Source organism: Symphalangus syndactylus, chromosome 14 (assembly GCF_028878055.3).
Source record: "Symphalangus syndactylus isolate Jambi chromosome 14, NHGRI_mSymSyn1-v2.1_pri, whole genome shotgun sequence".
In the NCBI taxonomy this organism is placed as follows: Eukaryota; Metazoa; Chordata; class Mammalia; order Primates; family Hylobatidae; genus Symphalangus; species Symphalangus syndactylus.
The window spans coordinates 45,854,233-45,878,125 of record NC_072436.2 but is presented as its reverse complement, the minus strand read 5'-3'; the positions used below and the strand labels follow the sequence as shown (position 1 = coordinate 45,878,125).

Sequence of the window (23,893 nt, the reverse complement as noted above, 5' to 3'; positions counted from 1 at the left end):
TCAGCTGACGGTGCCTGCTGCTGCTTGCACACTGTCCCCCGCTACTGCCCCCCTTCCCGCCACCAGGCCTGCCCTGTGCCCTTGCTCTCCACAGTGTCGCCCTAACACCTCCTTCGCATCTCTGAATGGCTCTGAGTCCTTCTGCTCACAGCCGTGGTGTAGCCTGTCTTCCTTGCCACATGTACTTCCTGTCCTCACCTGAGCGCCTCCATGTCCTGCAGGACCGAAAGAGACATGCTCAGGGAGGTCCTCCCTGACCTCCTCCTGTTTATTGCGATTGTCACCGTTGGTCATCATCTGCAACTTGGGTTTGTGTAAGTGACCATTGCACTAGTCTGTGAGGTTTAGGAGGCAGGGTAGGTTCTTCACACTTCCCCTCCGGCTGAGCATTAAACAACAAATGAACAAAAGAACCCTTCTTGAGAACTCTGAAGAAATGAAGAAAGAGGTACAGCCGGAGGTGGCATTTGTAGGTATTCTAGTGTGAATTCATGGCAGAGCCAAGGGACAGCGTTTCAGGAAGGATTGGAGAGCATCGTGATCTGTTAGAGTTCGCTGAAAGTTTTTGCACCTTAAATGCCATTTGTTGCTAGGGAGGAGTCAGAAATGATCGGAGAAATCTCTGAAAAAGTAACTGAGTCCCCTTTCTCCTTCATCCGAGTACACCTCTGTTGAGCAGTGAGTACATTCTGATGCCCTTCCTGGAAGGGGACATTAGCAGCACCTGTCCTCTGCCTGTCTTGGCAGGTGTGCTGTGACCCTGGGTGGGGCCAGACCAGCGGCATCTGGTGCCCTCACCTGGCTGCCAGGAAAGGTCACTGTCCTTCCATATCCCACACCCCCAGTTCCATGATCCTCGGCCAGCAGTCAGTGTCATGTCTGAGCCTCCGTATGACAAAAGGAATGGGTGTCAGCTGAAGCAGCCAGCTGATGGCATTTGTGCGTGAGTCTCTTCCGACTTAAATTTGACCCTGTCTGAAATCGATTTGTACCCAAAAGTCTGTCCCACTCTCATGAGCCACTCTCAGGGCTTTCTCTGACCACTGTGCCTAAGATACTGGCCCCAGTGAATTCATGTGGGCCCACCCTAAGTCAACTCTGAGAGCCCCCAGAAAATCGAGGTTACATCATGTTGGTCTGTGAGGCCTAATGGATGTGGCCTCCCAGCATCACTGGTTTCTCATTATTACTCCTGCAGTAAATATTTTAAGCCCAGATTCTCCAGGCTTAGGAAACATGCATGCCACCCAGCTATGAATTATGTCTGCTGAACCACCGCCACCACCACCCTCACTCCCACACCCAAACCCCTTGGTCACTGTGTTCTTTTCAGCTCACCTATATATACCATGTTTTTAGATGGGAATCAACAGTTTGGCTTGTTTAAGGGGATGGTTTGGGAGAGGAGCAGTGAGGCTGGGGGAAGGGTGGTTTTATTTTTTTAGGGCTCTTAAGAGACTGAAAGTCAAGAGTAACTGAAGGGGAAGAAAAGAAAACGAAAAGTTGGCTCAGATGATTGGGAAGTACGGTTGGATCCAGGGGTGAAACTCTTGGATGGGGCCTGTCTCTCTGAACCTCTCCCTGCTCACCTCTGCCCTTCACTCCTTTCATGAACCCTGTGCAGCGTGGGCAGATGCTGCTGCAGCCCTGGCCGTGTCCTCCTAGGGACGGTATTTCCCCCATGACTGTAGCAAGGGTCCCGGGAGTGCCCTGACCACACAGATATGAGTCATGGGCCTTCCCCCATGGCCAGAAAAGGCAGGGGAAGGCTTGGGGTGAGATGGGGCCCTTCACAGAGAGGAATTTTGTTTGACTAAGAGAAGGGACGAAGGGTTCTGAACAGATTTAAGACAACAGAACCACTACATTAATCTCATGTGGCCGCCTTTTCAAAAAATCCTTAAGTTGAGTAAATTTGAATGTTTTCCCTTTACCTATTGAAATATTATGATGATAAATTTGTGCCCTTCATACTCTGAATAGTGGAAGCTAATCTTAGCAGCGTAACTAAAAAAGTAGATGCAAATTAAATGAATATACAGCAACACAAAAACTCATAGAAGCTGAGCTAAACATTAGTTATATTCTAACTCTTATATGGAAATGTACTTTGGTCACTTTATACCATAATCAGATCTTATCAGATCTCCATAGTATTTAATAAAAGCTTTTTGTAATATTTAGCTGACTTTAATAATAGGTTCTGACTCTAGTGGGGGAAACCCCCACGGATCAATAATCTCGATTCTTAGCAAAAATAGCATTTTCAATAAAAGGAAGTTTTCTGATTAAATTTGGTTTGTGTTACACATCTGATCAGTAGCAAAAATTAAATGATTTTGCCATACAGCTCCCAAAACTTGAGTACCCCCTGTCTAAACGAATTGGCTTGAATATGTTTCTGAAGTACCAAGTTTGTTTGATGCTTTATCTTAAATCTCCAGAACTCCAGCTGGAAGATGACAGCCAGAGCATGTTTTAAAGTCATCTGTTATAACATCTCTTCATCTGAAAAGGGATATAAAAGATTTTGACTTTAAATTTACTGACATTAATAATGTATGACATATTCAGGCTTTGATTAGAACCCAATCTTTAATGTCTGTAATTTTATTCAGGAAAGTTAAAATGTGCTTATTATCAATAAAAATAAACTTATGATCAGAGATGCAATAGCTTGATGCTACAAAATCACCACCAAAGCAGAAAATATAGTTTACCTTTAAATCCAAGTCAGCTATTTGCCACTTAAAATTATACTATCTGTCTGCTCACCGAGTAACAAATATTATTACCTACAGTACACATGTTATTTTATTATTATGAAATGCAGATAAAGTCATGGTACAGTTGGTGGCTGGTCTTTAATGTGGCATCTGTGAGGTGGCTTGGTTAAGGAGCTTGTTCACACTCCTTGCTGTCCATCTTGGGCAGCTCTGTGCTCAGGAGCTCTGTGTCCTTGCCCTCCAACCTGGCTGCTGTCTGGCCTGGGAGGCCTCAGGCAAATGCTCAGCCTCTCCAAGCCTCTGTCACATGTCTTATCTGTGGAGCACACTGTCAAGCGCCTGTGCAGAGCAAACAGAACATGGCAGCTGCTGGAGGTGCTGGCGGTATGGGGTCTTCTGCCCCGCCCAGTCCCCTGGGCCGCACACACATGGAATCCCAGGACTCATTTCCCACAGCAGCAGCCTGAGAACTGGCCAAGCTGCCTCAGATCGTGTTCCCCCCATTCATATATTGAAATCCTAACCCTTAATGTGATGGTATTGGGAGGTGATTATGTCATGAGAGTGATGCCCTCATGAATGGGATTCGTGCCCTTATAAAAGAGACCTCAGAGAGCACCCTCACTGCTTCTGCCATGTGAGGACACAGCAAGGAGGCACCATCTGTGAGCTAGGAAATGGGCCCTCACCAGACACCGAATCTCCTGGGGCCTTGACATGGGGCTTCCAGCCTCCAGAACTGTGAGAAATGTCTGTAATTTTACTTTATAAGTCAATTGGTTTACTGTATTTTGTTATAGGTGCCTGAGCCAATTAAGATACCATCAGATCTCTATGGTTTCTTCTAGAACTTAAACACCATAATTTTATGATGATAGATTTAAAGAGCTTGAGATGCTCTTCAATGTAAGAGTTAAAATCCTGCTCACTGCTGAGCATGTCTCATGAAACAGCATCTTGCTTTTTTTTTACAGTTACTTTCATTTTTTCATTCTTTTTCATTCTAAGATATAGCAGTTTATACATTATTGAACAAGCTGTAGATAAAGTCATTACTTTGCGAGAAAATGCTGCTTCATCTAATATACAGCATGCCAGCCATTGGAAGGGTTTTGTAACGGTCACATTCTAGATATGATCATCGCAATATGATTTATCCAAAGCATGCTGCTGTGACACCTCCAACCAAAATGCTCAAAACCAGGTAAATTCTGTGCAGTAGGATTTTATGATTAACTTGATAATTGAAAGAAAAACACATCATTTCATCTCTTGTCCCAAGTCTTGCTAAAACACATGACCGCACACCATGCCTTGGTAAGGGCAGGATGGGAAGCATTGGAACTGTCTGGGTGTTCTGCATGGTTGAGGACCCACCTACCTCACGTCTCCCTGAAGGATCTACCTGGCCTGCAGCCTGCTTTGGAGTTCACTGTTGACCCCAAGGTGAGCAGGCTCCAGGGACATGCTGGCGAATGTGCTCTTCCAAAATGCGACATAGAAAGACTGGTGAGCCGGGGCCCTGGATGATGGGGACTTCCAGTCTGCCATGTTCTGGTTGGCTATGGTTTCATTATGGTAGCTAAAGACAGCCCGAGTCTGAGAAGTGGGTATGAGGATTTGTCTGTCTTGTTGAGAAAATATGTAAAATTCTATGAGAAAAGAATCATGTTACCCTGTTAAAATAAACACACATTGGAGTTCAAATTGTGCTTCTGTTACAACTGGAAGCAGTAGGTGGTTTTACTTTAATGAAAGATGAGGCGATGAAGCGGAGATGTGTAGAAAAACTACATACAGGGAATGAAAGGAAACTGGGATCTGGGTGCCGCCTCTTTACCTACAAGGTAATGAGTTTGCCTTCGAATTAGAGAGAGGCAGTCGCTTAGAGCCTGGACCACTCAGGGACTTGCCCTCGGTCAGGACGCACAGCTGCAGCGCTCCCGTCTCCCAGACACACACAAATCCTTGTTTGTTCTGCAGCAGAAACCTTCCCTTTGAGATGTCCCGGCTGCCACCTGGCTGGGTCACAGCTCCAGGTGAAGTCCAGGCAAGAGGAGGACGAGGGATCGCTGAGTCCCCTAAGCCTGCCCCCATGTAAAGGCTCTCCTGACTCTAGGGTTGCAGTTTACTTAATTATCCTCACATAGAAAGGCCACCTGCACTCTTGGTGCATTTTTCTCTTCCCACTCCTCCTCCTACCACTGAGACACCTTGCCCAGGCACCCTTCCCCTCCTTCCCCCTGGCCACAGCTTTTTTTGCTCTGGTATCCTTAGCAATCAGGAGGGCTGAGCACATTAAATCTTCATATGCCAGCATTCAGGGTCTCCCATCCCTTCTGTTCTAGATGACCCTGGCTCTGGCCATTGGGCAGGATCAGGGTGCAGAGAAGAAAAGGGACCTGCTTTCTCAGCAACCCAGCAACTTGGTCCCATTGACGTCTTTCCCACACAGTACCCCTCCAGCCTGCCGAGACCTATTAACTGCTGTTCTGGGGCCCTGGCCTGTCACTGGTATTACATTTCTTATTCAAAATCTTCATTATCTGAACCTCAGCCCCTCTTCCATCTGGAGACACAGGGACCTCTTCATTCTGTAGAGAAAGATAAAAGGTTTCTGTCTGCTTGGGCATGCAAGCGGGCAGGGAAGGAGTGGAGTAGATTCTTGGCACCCCAATTCAGAGTCCTAGTTTCATTTCCTATAGAAATCATATTACAGATGATAATGCTTTCCATAAAAACCATGCTGGACACCAGCTGCTATCAGAACTATGCTTCTTGACTATTATGGATTGAATGGGGATTTACTAGGTGTACAGTCTGTGCCACATCACTGGCTGGGTATGTTGGGCCAATTCCTTGACCTCTTGTAGCCTCAGTTTCCTAATTTCCACAAATTAAGAAGTTGCCCACTTTGTCACAGGACTGTTGTGAGGGTTTAGGTGTCAGTAAAGTCAGGTCCCTCTCCATCCCGAGAGCCTCTTGAATTTCACTGCAGCTACATACACCAGCAGCTACATACAACATTGCTCCCATGGAAGAGCGTTTGCTTCCCAGGTGCCAGAGTCTGGCAGGCAGGCTTTCTATTTTGGTGGCCATGCGACACTGGTAGGATCATGGCCAAGTGTTTTTAAAGAGGACTCTGGCCCTCTTTTGGTAAGGTATCGTTCAGAGCAACAAGAAAGCCACAGCTTAGTTAATAAGAGTAATCATTGTTATCCACAGAGCACTTCCTGTGCTTTATAGCATCACCTGAACGCTGGTGCCTGTCATGGGCCAGATTGCATCTTCCTGAAATTCATTAAGAAGTCCCAATCTGCAGGACCTCAGAATGGGACTGTGTTTGGAGATAGAGCCTTTACAGAGGTGATTAAGTTAAAATGAAGTCACTGGGTTGGGCCCTCATCCAGTCTACCTGGCGTTCTTATAAGAAAAGGAGACTGGAACACAGACACACTCAGAGGGAAGACCATGTGAAGACACACAGGAAGAAGACAGCATCTGCAAGTCCAGGAGAGAGGCCTTGCAAGGAACCAACCCTGCCCACACCTTGATTTGGACTTCCAGCCTCCAGAACTGTGAGGAAATAAATGTCTGTTGTTTCAGCCACCCAGTCTATGGTACTTATCATGGTAGCCTGAGCAGACTAATATGTTCACATTTGGGGGGTAAGAAAACCAGTACACAGAGAGACATTTAATAAGTAATTTGACCAAGAGCATGCAGCTCTCTCTCAGTCTGCACTGACCCTCTGAGTTGCGCCAAAGACTATTTAGATCACATTCGAGCAAAACAGGTAAAATTTCCGCTGCATGCTTGCTATGTACAATGTTCCAGTCTTGATGGAGAAGTATAAGCTCTGTGCAGGCAGAAAGCATGCCTGTCTGCTCATTTCACCCCTCACCAAAGTCTAGGTTGGTGCCTGGTATGTCTCAGGAAGTCAGTGGCTGTATTAATTAAATTACTATATCTTGTTTTGAAAGAAGTCACTAAAGTAGAATATTCATACATCAGTTATAAAGTGTCTTTATAACATACTGTGATGGCCACTATCTAATGTCTTTTCTGCTGATCTTGTCACCTTTATCTTTGTGGCCTGATGAATATTCCGAAACCTGCTCTTCCACAGGCGTTTTTTCTCAAGTAGCTTTTGTAATTTACATGTTTGCAAAGGTCTATTAAAAGTTTATTCTTCAATGTTATTTCTTGGCATCATTGTTGCCAATAAAAGTTGGCCTCAGCGTAGCCCTGTCGGCCCTGGCTTGCTAGCTGTTTTGATAAGGCCATAAGGCCTTCCTGGTTGAGCTTTGGGCACCACTGCCTTCTGGACAAAAAAGTTTGCTTTCATGGATGGCCTGCCTTCTGGATTGTGGAGCTGTGGTTGTATCATGGTGCTCTCATTGTGTAGTTGAACCATCCTGCATTTGAAATCCTATGAAAGGATGAGTTCTCAGATTTAGAGGTTTGTGTTTTTATATAAGTTAACACAAAGTAGAAATCTAAGCGTTTCACCTGTTCTAATATTCTGGCTTACTCTTGTGTTTCCCATGCACGTGCATAAAATGTGGTACAAAGAGAAATGGCAGAGGCCATTAGCATAAATGAATCAGTGTATTTGCTCTGAAACGTACGTGGCCTCACACGCCTCCTGGCGCTGCGTGGGTGCATGTCCCAGGGCAGTGGCAGTGGGAGGGGGGCAGCAGCCCAGCTCTCCACCACTGAGGACAATCAGCCTTTTTACCCTCTTGACCTCCTGCCCACTCAGCAAGGCCATAGAAGCACAAGTAATTGTTAAGACTGATCGCCCTTTACTCTAGTTTAAGGAAGAAAAGGAGAAAGGGGTACAAGCTACCCATGGAAGTGCTTGGGGGAAGTCATTTTGAGGAGTCTACAAATGACTAAACCTCCACACTGATTAAGGTAGAGGTTGAAGCAGAGCTGTGGTAGGAGCACTCATCTCTCAGGACAGCTGAGGAAAGCCAGTCTGCTTGTGTGGGGTGTGTCCCCAGCTCCGGGGCTGACATGCTTTCCTCTCCTAGAATGTTCCGGAATTCCGTGCGTTTTAACACAGTTAAAACATTTTTACCTTAGGGCTTTTCTAGCATTTTTCCTCATGCACAGGAAGAAATGTTTCTCAATCTGATTCAATACTCACATCTGTGACTGAAGAAACAGTACTTACTGTAATTGTGTTTGATGCACTGAAATGTTCTACTTTATTCCCTTAAGTTCAGCACATACCTATAGGCTGGTTGCAACCCATTAAAGTGATTTTTTATGATCCACTAGTGGGCTTTGAATCACAGTATGAAAAATTTTGCCTTCGATTGAAGGTATCAGCTAAGTTTTCCTAATGCACTCATCACAATCTTGTGGGAAATTAGTCTGCTGTTTTGAAAGAAGAGAAGGATTGTAAGAAGAGAAGAAAGGTGAAGATGATGGGCTTTGTCCAGTAGGGCTGTTATGCTGCCCAGGGGTGAGGGTGGCAGCAGTGAGTGTCCCAGGAATAGAGGCGGCAGCGGCAAGGCAGCTGGGGGCAGGGCAGGTTATACAGGCTGCGCTCCCTAAGGCTGGATGGTCTTAGAGTTCTAATGGGTCTTTGAATTCATTTAGTCTGGCTTCCCACCCATTCTAGGAATGAAAAAGATATTTTCTCTGCATTTATACTTTATTTTTCTGAGAGGCGCAGGGCTGCTCTAAAAATGGTTATTTCAGAAGGAAACCACCTACTCTTCTCGTTATCTTTTGTGTCACTGGTACTCCCGCATTTTTTGGTTTTAGAGATGGCCTCACTGTGTTGCACAGGCTGGAGTGCAGTGGAGCGATCATGGATCACTGCAGTCTCAACTCTGGCTCAAGCCATCCTCCCACCTCAGCCTCTGCAGTAGCTGGGGCCACAGATGTGCACCACAGGTGGCTAATTTTTTTTTTTTTTTTTTTTTAATTTTTTGCAGACACAGGGTCTCGCTATGTTGCCTAGGCTGGTCTCAGACTCCTGGCCTCAAGCAATCCTCCCGCCTGGGCCTCTCAAAGCCTGGGATTCCAGGCGTGAGCCACTGTGCTGGTCCTGTGACATGTTTTTATGGATAAAATAGATCAATTTAATTCTCAACTTTAAGTAACTTCACAACTACAGGAGGCAGCTGCCAGCAACCTTATTTTTCTCATGGTAGTTACAGTTTGTAAGCACTGTCCATGTGTCCCCTTGTATTTAACCGCCAGAGAAACTGCGTAGACATCCCGGTAGGCTAGGGAGTGGGGTGGTGCCCAAGTGCCCCGCTCCACTGAGCCTTGCTATGTTTCCACAGGCCTCGGCAAGACGCGCAGGAAGACCAGCGCGCGGGACGCGTCCCCCACGCCCAGCACGGACGCCGAGTACCCCGCCAATGGCAGCGGCGCCGACCGCATCTACGACCTCAACATCCCGGCCTTCGTCAAGTTCGCCTATGTGGCCGAGAGGGAGGATGAGTTGTCCCTGGTGAAGGGGTCGCGCGTCACTGTCATGGAGAAGTGCAGCGACGGTTGGTGGCGGGGCAGCTACAACGGGCAGATCGGCTGGTTCCCCTCCAACTACGTCTTGGAGGAGGTGGACGAGGCGGCTGCGGAGTCCCCAAGCTTCCTGAGCCTGCGCAAGGGCGCCTCGCTGAGCAATGGCCAGGGCTCCCGCGTGCTGCATGTGGTCCAGACGCTGTACCCCTTCAGCTCAGTCACCGAGGAGGAGCTCAACTTCGAGAAGGGGGAGACCATGGAGGTGATCGAGAAGCCCGAGAACGATCCCGAGTGGTGGAAATGCAAAAATGCCCGGGGCCAGGTGGGCCTCGTCCCCAAAAACTACGTGGTGGTCCTCAGTGACGGGCCTGCCCTGCACCCTGCGCACGCCCCACAGATAAGCTACACCGGGCCCTCGTCCAGCGGGCGCTTCGCGGGCAGAGAGTGGTACTACGGGAACGTGACGCGGCACCAGGCCGAGTGCGCCCTCAACGAGCGGGGCGTGGAGGGCGACTTCCTCATTAGGGACAGCGAGTCCTCGGTAAGTGCGCTGCGCCCGCAGCTCTGGCTGCAGGCAGTAAATGCGCCTTGCGCGGTGGGTCTGTTTGCCACGCCGTTTTCACATTGTGCGAGTACACTAGAAAGAGCGGGAGACGCAGATGAATGCCATTTAGTAGAACGTTTGCCACTCCGTGATTTCCTTGCATCTGTTTTGGGGATAGTGGGTGTCCATTTCTGGAGGTGGGAGATTAACTAAAAAAATGTTTTTAGCCCACAAAGGTGGTTCTGCTTCTCTCCCAAGATTCCCCCTCTTGTATTTTACAGGCTCAAACATCATTTTCTTTCCTGGTTGCCATTATGTGTACGTAGAAGGCCCGAGTGATTTACTTTGTTTCTACTCGGTCTGTGTCCCAGAGAAAGCAATCTTTGCAAGACTGGTGGCTGGTTTCTGACACCGCCTTTTGTTGTTTGCTTGCTTTCTCTTTGTAAACCATGTAATCCCAAGGTCATTGCCACGGCAGGCAGCGCCACTGAGTTCATTTCTCAAAAGCTTTTAAAGCACTTACGAGATGAATTGAAAACAGGGGTTCTTGGGAGAGATGAGTTTTGTTTGTGTGCAGTGAGTCGGAGATATGAGGCCACTCGACTGGGGCAGCAGACCCAGTTCCAGAGGTGGGCAGGCTGGGGGCGGTGAGTTTCGGGCATGAGGTGGAGCCTGCATCCCAGAAGGCAGGCTTTTCGTGTGTGAAGCAAATACTCGACCAGTTTTGTAAATGTCTTTCCGAATACACCTACAATCGAGAGACTTCCAAAACAAGCATTTAGGAGATAGAGTTTGGTGTATTTGAATTGTATTGGTTCTAGTGGGCTTCAATTTCATTTTTAAATGCACACTATAAGACTAGTAAGTATGTACTACCTGCTGCCACTGCTGTCCTCTGAAAAGATTACTGGCACAATGAATAAGTGCTCATTCAAGGGTCCTGTTGACTGATCAGAGAGGCATTCAAAGCCCTCCAGAGAGAGGCAACTGGGATCTGCTCCTCTTTGAGGACGGAGCATCGTGGTGGTGGAAACTGGACTCCTTTATGGTGTCATCAATTTTGCGGAGCCTTAGATGTGCTTGGACGGGAATGCCAGCCTGAAAGCTAACTTCATGTGAAATCTGAACTCTGAGATTTTCTTATCAAGTCACCAGAGTTTATCATTCTTGGCAAGACATCACATTGAATTGTTCTCACATGACGAGAGCTCTGTGCACCACTTCCTTTAGATCGTGTTTGAAGCCTTAAGCAAATTAAGGACAGCAGCGCTTTCAACGCAGTCGAGCAGAAACTTAGAGAAAGCACTGGAAAACCAATTACAATATTAAGTGCTTGGTCCAGAGTCCTTAAGGGCTAAGTATAATGAACAAAATATGATCTTAGCTTAAAATATTTTGAGTTTGAGGAGACTTCTCAGAAGGAAGTCCTGCAGTGTGGAGACATTGGTGCCAGTCATTATTCTTTCTGCCTAAGATTTGGGGAAAAGAGGAAAGACTTTAGAGGGTAGATGAAAAAGGTGTTCTCCGGGATTGCTGGCCTTAGGGAGGACCTATGGCTTTTCTGTGGAACATGCACAGGTGGTCATTGCTGTCTGAATTCAGGTACTAGATCCCTTTGGATAAGGAGGGATGCATGCATTGTCTGGGTTTCATCTCAGAACTCTGCACCCCACTGTGTCAGTTGTCTTGTATTGTTAGAGAATTAGCTAACTTTTTCTAAAGAACTAAAGCACTAATTGTTTGTATTTCCTTTTAACAGTTTTTTAATGGAGGCCTTTCAGGGTTTTTTGCATTCTCTCCTAACTTAGAAGTCAAGGAACAACATATATGATTCTAGGAATATAGGGTGGAAAGAGCTTTACTGGGACTTGCATCGGCTCTGCACACATAGCAGCACCGTCTTGGTCTGAGGCTCCACGTGGCCTGATGCTGTACGGGGCAGCTTGTCCTGATGGATGCCGTGACATGGGCCATTTTCAGCTGTTAGTGTGCATTCCTTGTTCCACAGGGATTCTGCAGGAGCCCTGAGGTGTGTGGCTTCTTTTCTCCTGACAGCAGAACCATGCCAGGTTGGCTGCATTTCCTGTTCATAACCAAGGCGTTCTCAGCTATCATCTGTGACTGCCGGGAACCTGTCCTGGTGGACAAGTGGACAAGTCCTTTGCTTGTTTTTTTTTTCCCACCATCCACTGCCTCCCCCCATCCCCATGTGTTTTCCTGCTCATTTTGGCATTTCTCAGGTTAGAGCTGGCTTTCACAGCCACCACCAGGCCACCAAGAGCCCTTAGGTTCATGATCTGACATAATTCCTTTGCAGCATGCCAGGATGGTAAGGTTTCTGAGGGGTTCAGCCTCCCTGCAGGACTCAGAGGCAGGCATCTTCATTTAATTTCCTTTTTTCTTGCAATCTTTGGGCCTGGGCCTTTAATTAAGGTTACCACATGAGGCCTGGCTTCTGGATAAGCACAGCTGTTTTTTTTGGAATGGATCTTCAATAAAATATCCTGAGTGATTGCAGTGTAAATGAGCTAGACCCTTGCTTGACAATATTGAGAGGTGCGTATTTCAGGGAAGACAAACATTGCCACATCCTACGCTATCCACTATCAGTAAGTGCTGGGTATTTCAGAAGTTTCTGTTTGATATGTTAGATGAATCAGTGAACCAACAAGCGAATGAACCTGTTGGACCCTCTTTCCTGTCCTGAACTTCAGTACCTACTGCTTGTCCTTCCATTTCTTCCTCCTCCCTTGCTCTCCTCTCTCCATCTGCAATTGTCATTTATCCTTAGCAGCTAAAGGTGATGCATTGTTGTTGCTTATTCTCCATATTTCGTTATCATACCTTCACCTGTGAGCCATACCCGCTTAAATCCAGAAAACTCAGATATCCTACTCACCCTGTGTGTGTCCATCATAAATCCTTTTATATTACATTTTGTCCACATTGATTCTATGGATGTGGCTAGAAAGCTGTACTTGAACAGTAACCCTTTACTGGGTTTCTAGTAAACTGTACAAGTTGTCAATATTTTACTTTCTTAATTGCTGCATCTCCCATCCTTGTAAAGGTTGTTCAGAAAGTGACAGATCACAACTAGGATATGGTTGGAAAAGGTGCAGAGCTGGCCTGGGTGACTTGCTGGACAGCATCAGCCACAAGTCTGGGTGGCCATTTTCCTCTGTAAGATTTTAGATCCCAAAGAGATCATGTATTTATTATGTCTTGCAATAGTATTAGATACTAATATTTTTTGGCATACAGTACTTTTTTTCCAATAGAGAAAAATTGTCTTGCTAAGGATAATTTAATGCACATATTGGCCATACTAAAAGTCAATGGATGTTTCATTTCTCTTTTTTAAAATATATGAAAAGTTTTTGGCCAGGAAATAAAATAGTTAGAATAGTTCCTTTCTGTATTTTTAAAGTTATAATATTTCTTATAGAAATTATAACTTTTACCCAAAACTCTATTTTCAGGCAATTCCATAATTCCATTTCTCTAAATAATGATTCTCTAACTGTATGTAGTGTGTATCAGAATCGCCTTGAGGCTTGTTAAAACAGAAATTGCTGGGTCCTACCTGCAATGGTACTGATTCAGGAGGTCTGGGGCCCAAGAATTTGCATTTCCATTAATAGCACGTTTCTTGGTGGTGATGCTGCTGCTTTTGGGACCACACTTTGAAAACCCTTGATCCCTGTGATGCATCCTTAGTGGTTTTATATGTTCTTGCAGCTGTTATTAAAACCATTTCTGCATAATACTTTCCAAGATGTATTTGAATTGTATTGGTTCTAGTAGGCTTCAATTTCATTTTTAAATGCACGCCATAAGACTAGTAAGTATGTACTACCTGCTGCCACTGCTGTCCTCTGAAAAGATTACTGGCACAATGAGTAAGTGCTCATTCAAGGGTTCTGTTGACTGATCAGAGAGGCATTCAAAGCCCTCCAGAGAGAGGCAACTGGGATCTGCTCTTCTTTGAGGACGGAGCATCGTGGTGGTGGAAACTGGACTCCTTTATGGTGTCCAAGAATTATAAAAATATTGTCATAAAGCTGAACTTCATTTAGAACTGTAGCTTTTGTTGAGTGTAATTTATCTCTTGAAGTGTATTTCTGTTGAGTTTTTTTGTTTTTTTTGTGTGGTTTTTTTTGTTTGTTTTTTACTGTTTAGAGTTTGAAAATAAACTTGCTGTATTTGCTGTGTTTCTGCTGATGAATTGGAAGGAAGTAGATTGTCAGAGCAAAGTGAAAACTGCTTCCAGGGTTTCATGGTTAGGCTCCGCGATCCATGGTGTTTCTTCATAAATGAGTTAATGTTAAGATGACTTAACCTTAGGTTGCTGTGAGCAGTGCTTGTAGGCATCTTTCCAGTTTCAAAGATAACAAGTTATTTTTAATTGCCAGGCTTTTTGCCCAGTACCAAATGGAAGTTTTAAGCCTGGATTTTTGTAATAGTTCTAATTTTAAGCATATTTAACTCTTGAAGATGGAAGGGCCTGCAAGATGATGCAGTAAAGGCTGTTATCTAGAAGTGTAATGCTCATCACCTGATTCTGATTCTCAAACGGGCCAGGGCCCTTAAAGACTCTGCCTTCTCACTCTGGCTGGCTCTTCAATGCTGACCTTTAAAACAGACAAGCAATGCACAATTTACTGGGATCTGTGAACACGGGAGTCTTATTAAAAGCTAGTGTTTTTAATACAATCAGTAGCAAACCTGGTCAGTAAGAGGTTCATAATTTCTTTCGAGACCATGGCTCTTGGTTTTTCCCAGAAGGTGGAGATGTGCTGGCCTCGTTCTGTGAGCGCTCCACGGTTATCACACACTGGGGTTAAAATTGCAGCTGTGGCTGCAAAAAAAATCCGTGACTATGTTGTCTTATAGATTTAAATGTCTCTTTGGTTTACAGAACACCATTGTGTTACAGCGTCCTACAGTGTTGAGTACAGTAACATGCTGTGCAGGTTTGTAGCCTAGGAGCAACAGGCCATACCTTATAGCTTAGATGTGTAGTAGGCTGTACCATCTAGGTTTGTGTAAGTTCACCCTGATGTTTGCACAATGACCAAATTGCCTGATGATGTATTTCTCAGGACATATCCTGTCATTAAGCCCTACATGGCTGTGTGTGTGTGTGTGTGTGTGTGTGTGTGTGTGTATAAAATGGCCGTTCTGGTAGGTGTGAAGTGGTAGCTCGTTGTGGTTTTGATTCGCATCACCACATAACCTTTTAATCTCAGCTTTACATTTTGCTTGTCTTCACTCAGGGAGCATATGTCTCCCCTTTTGAGTTGTATTTCTGTGTGGGGTCTCTCATTTATCTGGGATGTTTCTCATGGCACTATTACTAAGCATTTCTTTAACATGACATTTATAGCATGGCAAGAGCAGCATAGAGTAACAAAATAGAGTTTCAGATCCCTGTGGAGTTTATAGCACAGAAAGCAGTTTACTATAAATTAGTTCATTGTGTAATAACTGATGGTGGAGTCATTTGCAGACTGGGTCTGCTCACCCATCTTCCTTACTGCATTTCATTTTAGCATTTTAAAAATCCCATCTACAGTATAGTCATTGGAAGTATAACAGAGCCAAACATAGATGCTGCCACAAGCGAACAGGAGAATACCCACATATAATTTTCTTCAGCCACCATCCGTGGCAATAATTCCAAAGTGTGGTTCCTACACCAGCAGCATCCAGCATCACCAGCGAACTTGCTAGAATGCAGATTGCCCCAGCTTGCTGACTTTGAATCTCTGGGGTAGGGCTCTGCAACTTCGGCTTGAAGAAGCCCTCTGAGTCCTTTTTTCGTCCCAAATCCTGAGAACCTATGAACCCCTGAATAATTCTGATGCTCCAATTTGAGAACCACTGCATTGTGGAGTATGCACTTGATTCAAGCCCTTTTGCATACTGTTGTGTAATATGGTAAAATTCTGACTTAAATTATCACTCAGTCACATCAGGTATGACACTATGGAAAGACAGAATAACAAGGACAATATTCTACAGGTCTGTACGGTGAGGTATTACATGTGACTTTAGGAAATACGTTTGGGGATAGGGAGGGCTAAACACATACATGCATACTAACTGGAAAGTGGACAGGGAATGCTCCATTTGCCTAGATTAGGTTAGATGGGACTTGGAGGGCTGCTCTGTAGTTGATGATTGATTTTTCATTTATGTAAATAAGATTACTTCCAAAGTTAATGAGATGAATATTTGAACATGTCAGTGTGGATTGGCTTCAGGCCTGTGGAGTAAATATTTTATAGAGTGAACATTGATAGGAGAATAGGAAATGCTGGTGAGACTCATCACACTTGGGGCAAGGAAGAGATAATCTGATGTAAAAACAAAGAGCATAGGGTCACCTGACAGCTAGCAGCATAAGTATAGGCAGGAGTTATTTTTATTAAAAGAAGGCTACCTTAGACAACTAGGGCAGGTGACTGAATAGAACGGTAAAACTGAAAGGCAGCTTTTCTGAGATAAAAACAGAGAAACTATTAATCAGTGGATCACAAGTTGCCTCTAACCCATTCGTTCTCACTTTTGGGAGGTAAATGAACCACTTCTGTGGACAGAAGAGTGCCTTCTGTAAAGAAGTAAAAGGAGAAAAACATGTCTTTACCAAAAGAAAAGAATGATACAACTTGTGATAAGAAACCAACAGGGTGACCTCTCTCTGGCGGTAAAAGGAGATGTGCAGATTATTGATGCTTGGAGACTTCAGCGTGGCTGGAGATCAGTCCAGGGTCTGTGGGAGGCCTGGTGAATCACACAAAGGGCATTTCTACCCTCATCGTTTCATAAAGTCCAAAGTGAAAAATAAGGAGAAGTTTTAAGGTTTAAAGAACCAAAAGTACCTGGAGCAAGGCCCCTCCCTCCCATTTCCCCATGACCATTGTGCTTAGAAGAAAATCGCATTAATACATAAGCTTTCAGGGATGGAGAAGGAAATAAAGGATATTAAAGTCTGTCCTCGGCATTCTTTTTTTTCCTTCTATGAGAAAACAATGATTAAATCTTGAGAGAGGGAGAGGCGTATCTGATCAGAACATCTGTTTTATAAAACTGCAAAGGTGCTTTTCAGCAAGTATTTGAGGCAATGGAACAAGCTGGCAAAGCCGTAGAGATGGGATCAAAGAGTGTGCTCTCTATTGTTCTTTTCTAAAAGTACCCACTTATCGTGAGTACAAATTGCAAAGAGATGAGGTGTAAGAATTACCTAAAGGAATGAATATTGGAAGAGGCAGTCAAAATTAGAAATTTTTAAGTCTGCACGTTTGTTGAACACCAGATACTCTGAGCCCAGTATGGGGATGTGGAGTTAAATAGGGTTCTTGCACTTAGTTGTATTCAAACACGGAATCTAAAGCCTAAACAAAAATAATGATGATAGAGGCTCCAAGAGAGGTTGGTTTTCCACCAACCTGTTAATTGTCGTTAGATTCCACTTGGAAAATGACTTTCTGAAAAGAAGGGTCGAATGAATGGGTTGTACTAATTGTTCATTCTCCAGAACCATTGAGTCAAAAACTATGAGAATAGAAAAATCATTCCTTATAAGGAATACTCATAGAAGGACATAACAGGAAGAAGTGGTCTGATGTTTGAAAATTTGAAGAATTTGCCCAGTCGTCAGCACAGAGAAATTACTATATACCAAGTAAGTACAGTGTTTGGAGATGGAAATTGTAGGAAATGTGGACAGTGGGAGGTAGCACAAAGGTGGCAATTAAAGAGGAGAAATCAAAGGGGAGATGTTTCAAAACCCAGGGACTGAGTCTAGTTAGGTTTTAGTACAATCATAGAAAATTTTAATGAGTGTTGTGTCTGTCCATCTATGATGGCTTAAAAAGATTTCCATAAATTCTTTGGTACTCTTTGCTTCAGAAGGTGGAGCCTGACCTTCTTCCCTTGAGCATGGGCTGCACTGAGCAACTCACTTCTAATGACCAAGATGTGGCAGAAGCAATGGAGGGCAGCTTCCGAGATGGGCATTGTGGCTGCCTCTTTGCTCTCTCTTGGGTCACTTGATCTAGGGTGAGCCAGCTGTCATGTTGAGAGTACACTCCGGCAGTCCTACAGAGCCCCCCCAGGGGTTCATGTGAGCAGACTGCCTTGGAAGTAGGGCCTGCATCCCCAGTCGAGCCTTCAGATGACTGCAGCCTCAGACAGCATCTTGACTGCATGTTTCAAAAATGTGTTAAGATTCTTTGACAAGCTTAAATGTAGAGTACTCTACCATACTATCAGTACTCTAGTACTTGTTGAGGAGCAAGTGTGGCGTGGTCCTTTTTCATCTGATTTCTTGAAATCTGTTCTAGAAAGCCAACCGTGGAAGGACTACAACAGATAAGAACAGGACTGATGGAGTTGCTTTCATGGGAATCATTCCCTGGCTCCCTCTGGAGGCACAGTTGTTTTGGGTCAGGAGTAACTCCATCTCCATCAGATGCAGGGACTGGTGGCTCACTTTGAAAGGAAGAGACCATACAGCAGTGTCCCAGCTGTCCCTTCAGGGGTAATTCCCTATGAGAGATGTCCGGAGCAGAGCCAGAGTCCTCAGGACAGAATTAGAAAAGTATCGCAGACTGGATCTTCCTCCATCATGGGCTGCTTTGCCTATAAATCGCATTCCCATCTTTTTCTAGTGACCAAACATTTGTTGGTGGCTCCAACACTGCCAATGTTTCTTCCAGATTTTCTTTCTTCCAGTTCTCAAACTGCATCAGAGTCCCCTGAAGGGCTTATTAAAACACACGGTGCTGGAGGTTAAAACACAGATGGCTGGGCTCCACCTCAGAATTTCTGCCGCAGCAGGGTTGAGGCAGAGCCTGAGAATTTGCATTTCTTTTTTTTTTTTTATTTTGAGATAGGGTCTCACTCTGTCATCTAGGCTGGAGTGCAGTGGCCCTATCATACCTCACTGTTGCCTTGACCTCCCGGGCTCAAGTGATCCTCCCACCCTCGCCTTCCAAGTAGCTGGGACCACAGGTATGCATCACCACACCTGGCTAATTATTTTAAATTTTGTGTAGAGATAGGGTCTCACTATGTTGCCCAGGCTGGTCTCAAAGTCCTGGCCTCAAGTTATCCTGCCACCATGGCGTCCCAAAGGGCAGGGATTACAGGTGTGAGCTGCCATGACTGGCCCTTGAGAATATGCTTCCTAACCAGTTCCCAGAGGATGCTGATGCTGCTGGTCTTCAGAGCACACTTGGAGAACATCTTAACTAGTTGATCTTCACACTTCACTTGGAGGTGTTCAGTGGTCACATGTAACGGTGTATATTAGTATACAGATTGTTCTTTTTCAGATTTCCTACAGAAAATCTACTCAGTTTAAATTAAAGAACACTCCCCAACTTTTAGCACTCCTGCTTGGCATAAATTGGTTCTACATCCTTAACTTTTAAAGGTTTCTGCTCAGGAGCCCACGAAACTAAAAGTTACCTCTTCTGCTGTGAAAATTTTATTGCTGCAACTCATGCATGCATACAGGCGCACACACACCATGATGTTAAATTAAGGAGCTTGAATTAAAAGCAAATTTCCCTTATGTAGAAAGTCATCTGTTGATCATTTGGCTTAATTAAAATTGGGTGTATCTTGTATTTACCATGATTCACTCCCATACTGCCTCCACTAAAAATGATGCCACTTTATCTCTAAGTTGAGTCTGGCTTATAGTAAACTCTGTAAGTGAGACTGCCCTTCATCTTTTCTTAAAGGTACAACTTCTAGTACACAATACACATATTTACAGAATATTAATCATCTATAGGCTGAGGCCTAATCTGAGATTAATCTTCTGGTTTCTTCCTGGAGTTTCATCCAGGAGCATGCCCTGGGCCTCACATGGGGATAAGATGGGGCTTTTCCCCTCAAAGGTTTGTTCTTATGTGGTCTATTTGGGACAGAGGCATGCATAAATACAAACTATACTTACAATTGTTCCTTTCATTCTTTTCTGTTAACAGCTGTGGCTGGTGGGTGAGCCCAGCTGCCTTGCACAATTTGAGTCTTCTCAGACACTCATTCCCCTAAGTTGTCATTGGTATAAATGGAGTGATTCCTTGTTTTGCAAGGGTTGCACACTTCTTATCAAACATTTATTTGGGCTTTTGTGGACTCTGTAATAGACAATGGCCTAGGCCTTTGTTAACTGTCTGGAGGTCCTGCTGGGAGGTTGCAGAGCAGGGCCAAGCTGCTGGACCCTCAGAGCAGGAAGTTTCTGGGCTTTGAGAAAAGCAGAAAACTGGTCTGGGAATTCCATGAAGAATTTTGGATGTTAGGCTGTGGTCCTGACACTGGCCAGGCATGTCCGAGGTACCAGCCCTGCCTTGGAGAGCACAGGCTCAGCTCCACATTGTCCAGAGGGTTCTCCTGCCCCTACACACATTTATACATTCACACAGATGCACTCACATGCTACGCATACTCTCACATACTCTCAGTACTCACATACTCCCTCTCACATCTGCACACACTCACACACTTAGAGCTGCGGTACCTCATGCTCCTCTCATGCCACTCTGTTTTTCTGTTTGTTTTCTTTTTTTTTTTTTTTTTCCATAGAACTTACTGCCCTGTGCAGCCATCTGTACACCTCTACTTACCTGCTCCCCACACCGGATTGTCACAGAGCATATGTCCTGCATGCACACACACGTATCCAGGGCACCGCCTGCCTGGCATGTGTTAGTAACTAATTGTTATTCATTTAATGAATTGATCAAAACTTGATTTTTTGTACAAAGAACATTTATCATTCAATATCTTCTTTCCTGCATGTTTTTCAGCAAATGAGATAAAAGACCGATTTTTTTTTTTTTTTTTTTTTTTGAGATGGAGTTTTCGCTCTTGTTGCCCAGACCAGAGTGCAGTGGCGTGATCTCAGCTCACTACAACTTCCACCTCCCAGGTTCAAGCGATTCTCCTGCCTCAGCCTCCCAAGTAGCTGGGATTACAGGCACGCCACCACCATGCCTGGCTAATTTTGTATTTTTAGCAGAGATGAGGTTTCACCATGTTGACCAGGCTGGTCTCAAAGTCCTGACCACAGGTGATCCACCTATCTCGGCCTCCCAAAGTGCTGAGATTATAGGCGTGAGCTACTGCACCTGGCCAATAAAAGATACATTTTAATTAAAATAATGACATGTTTCTAAAATATTCTGAAATATAAGGCACATCACAGAATTTAAATATTTTTCAATAAAATCTGTACTCAAACCATAGTTCAGCTTCCTCTGGGATATTGTGAACTATGTTTAAAATGCGACCGGAATTTTCTACTGCTGTTTGTATTTTTAAATGCTTAGAATTAGAAAAATTAGCCGGGCATGGTGGCACATCGGGAGGCTGAGGCAGGAGAATCTGCTTGAACCTGGGAGGCAGAGGTTGCAGTGAGCCAAGATCGCACCATTGCACTCCAGCCTGGGCAACAAAAGCAAAACTGCATCTCAAAAAAAAAAAAAATTAGAAAAATTTTGACGTCTTAATTTCTAATAGTGTTAGACATCAGAAGTAGTAAAATTTCTAGCTACTGCCTGCATACAAACCACTCTTAATAAATTCCCAGTTTATCAAAAAATAGTTTGGGAAATGAAAAACAGCAAATTTCTTGAGCAGTCAGGGCAACACTGTATAGTCTATAGTGAAGTGCTGTATATTCCATAATGAGTTTGCACTTTTCAAATAACTAAAACACATTTAGCACTGAAACTGGGCTAAGCAGAATTTATTTTTTCTTTGGTTCAGAATTTCAGAATCGTGGACTGCCTCCAGGTCTTTCTGAACATCAGATGCCATTCTAGATATAAAACAGAGACCCAGCTAGGTGTGGTGGCTATTGCCTGTAATCCCAGCACTTTGGAAGGCTGAGGCGGGGAGGGGGTGGGGATCACCTGAGGTCAGGAGCTCAAGACCAGCCTGGCCAACATGGCGAAACCCTGTCTCTACTAAAAATACAAATATTAGCTGGGCGTGGTGGCGGATTCCTGTAATCCCAGCTACTCGGGAGGCTGAGACAGGAGAATCGCTTGCACCTGGGAGGCAGAGGTTGCAGTGAGCCGAGATTGGGCCACTACACTACAGCCTGGCAAAAGAGTGAAACTCCATCTCAAGAAAAAAAAAACAAAAACAAAAACACAGAGACCCAGTGTTTGAGCAATGGGTGGTTTGGATTTAGACACACAGGAGAGGTGGATGGATTTAGACACAGGTCCCAGCTGTGGCCCGGCTGTAACTGTGTTCTGTTTCCTCCCCAGCCCAGCGACTTCTCCGTGTCCCTTAAAGCGTCAGGGAAGAACAAACACTTCAAGGTGCAGCTCGTGGACAATGTCTACTGCATTGGGCAGCGGCGCTTCCACACCATGGACGAGCTGGTGGAACACTACAAAAAGGCGCCCATCTTCACCAGCGAGCACGGGGAGAAGCTCTACCTCGTCAGGGCCCTGCAGTGACGGCGCCCCGGCCCCACACTCGCCTCCGGGGCCCCACGGTGGAGCTGCCCGCCCGGCCTTGTGGCAGAGGCTCCTCCGGTGGGGACGGCCCCGACGGCTTCTCCGCGAGTCTCTCTTTATGTTCAGGTCGCGTGGTCGGTTTGTCTCCCATTTGCCATCCAGGCCTCACACCCACACTCGAGCCTACCTGGCCGGCCAGCTTTAGAGGAGGGGAGGAGCAGGGCGAGTTCACGTTATTCCTTTTCCATCGGAAATGGCGCTCGTGCATTCAACTCGTTCCCGCTCATGGAACCCCTCTTTAAAAAGACGCAGGGCACCTGTGAGCGCAGGAGCGAGCCTAAGGCCACCCAGCGGCAGCGCCCACGTCCTGGGCACTCAGCGTGCTGGGCAGAGCAGGTGCGATGGCCCCAGTCCTAGCAGCCCTCGCCCGTGTCCTGTGCCCTTACATGGCTCCCGGACTGTGCAGGGAGCCGACACGTTTGCTGATAGCAATACTGGAACCACCGGGTGCGATGGCAGTGAGGAGACTGCCCAGTGCCTTTGGGGCTGTGCTTGCAATAAAGAAAGAATTTCCTGGAAAGGCAGTCTGCAAAAGAGGGAACCAGTGACTCAGAAAGACAGATGTTTTGGTAATTTACCCCAAATGTGCCATCCACATAGTGCTTTTTCCTCTTGCCCTTCGGCTTGTTTGAATCTCACAATTATGTATTTAATTCTCAAAGAAATATGTATCTGTAGCCGTTTGTTGACACTAATACAGATGATTAAGGAAAACAGCTGATCTTTGGGGAAGGGAGCTACCAACACTTTATACACACACACGTGCACACACACACACACACACACACTATATATATATATATCTATTATTTACAGGGAAAATTTTCAGGGTTTACAAAAGAGTATGTGATTGGTAGTAAGAGACACACAGAATGTTTATGAAGAAATTGCATTTTCTTTTTCCTTTACATTTGAACTTCTTTATAGTTTAAATATACCGTCTTGAGATGGCACATTCCTACGATTGAAGAAGGGGTCTTGAGATCCCCTAAACTTGCATACCCAGTTTTTTGGATATTGTAATAAAAAAAAGTATTATGACAAGGCTCTGTGTATATTTATCTTTGGGAAAACTCAGACTCAATTATGGGAGAGTAATTACTGAAGTATTCACTCATTGCGGAGTGGGAATCATTTTTAGAGAAGAGCTTAACATTTATTACTTGTGTGTTTTCATTTTCTACCCCCACATTTTTGTATATTGAAATAATTAGTTTTAATTAGTGAAACTCCAAGGGAACCCAGAATCTCAAGTTTGGTCTGAACTTTGCTCTTTGGAAAGTATTTGTTTAGAAATATGTTGCTGAACTCTTGGCAGCCAGCGTGCTCATACCGTGTGTCCCCCACGACTGACTCTCGATTTGTCCTCTTGATCAGGATCATTTATATTGATGTGCCAGGCCCTGGGGGTGCAGAGTCACATGACTTGGCATTTGTGCCCTCCTAGGCCAATCACGTATCAAGCGCTCCCTGTGTGCCATGCACTGTGCCCCGATTTGTTCCTCATCACAGCCCCATGAGGTAGGACCTGCTGTCATCCCCATTTTATAGATGAGGAAAGTGAGGCTCACAGGCAGCGC

At 45.0% G+C, this 23,893-nt stretch overlaps 1 protein-coding gene across 6 annotated transcripts in view; it reads left to right on the top strand.

Annotated features, from left to right (window-relative positions):
• The window catches only part of NCK2 (NCK adaptor protein 2), a 151,107-nt gene extending 127,749 nt beyond the window's left edge, over positions 1-23,358 (top strand). For 5 of the 6 annotated variants that reach the window (XM_063616675.1, XM_055240667.2, XM_055240665.2 and 2 more), the window contains 2 exons: positions 9,035-9,756; positions 22,059-23,358. In XM_063616675.1, the coding sequence (XP_063472745.1) occupies positions 9,035-9,756; positions 22,059-22,253 (917 nt within the window). In that variant the 3' untranslated portion in view covers positions 22,254-23,358. The remainder of the gene's footprint in view (positions 1-9,034; positions 9,757-22,058) is intronic. The other variant, XM_055240668.2, reaches the window with a different exon arrangement.
• The last annotated feature ends 535 nt before the right edge of the window (positions 23,359-23,893 follow it).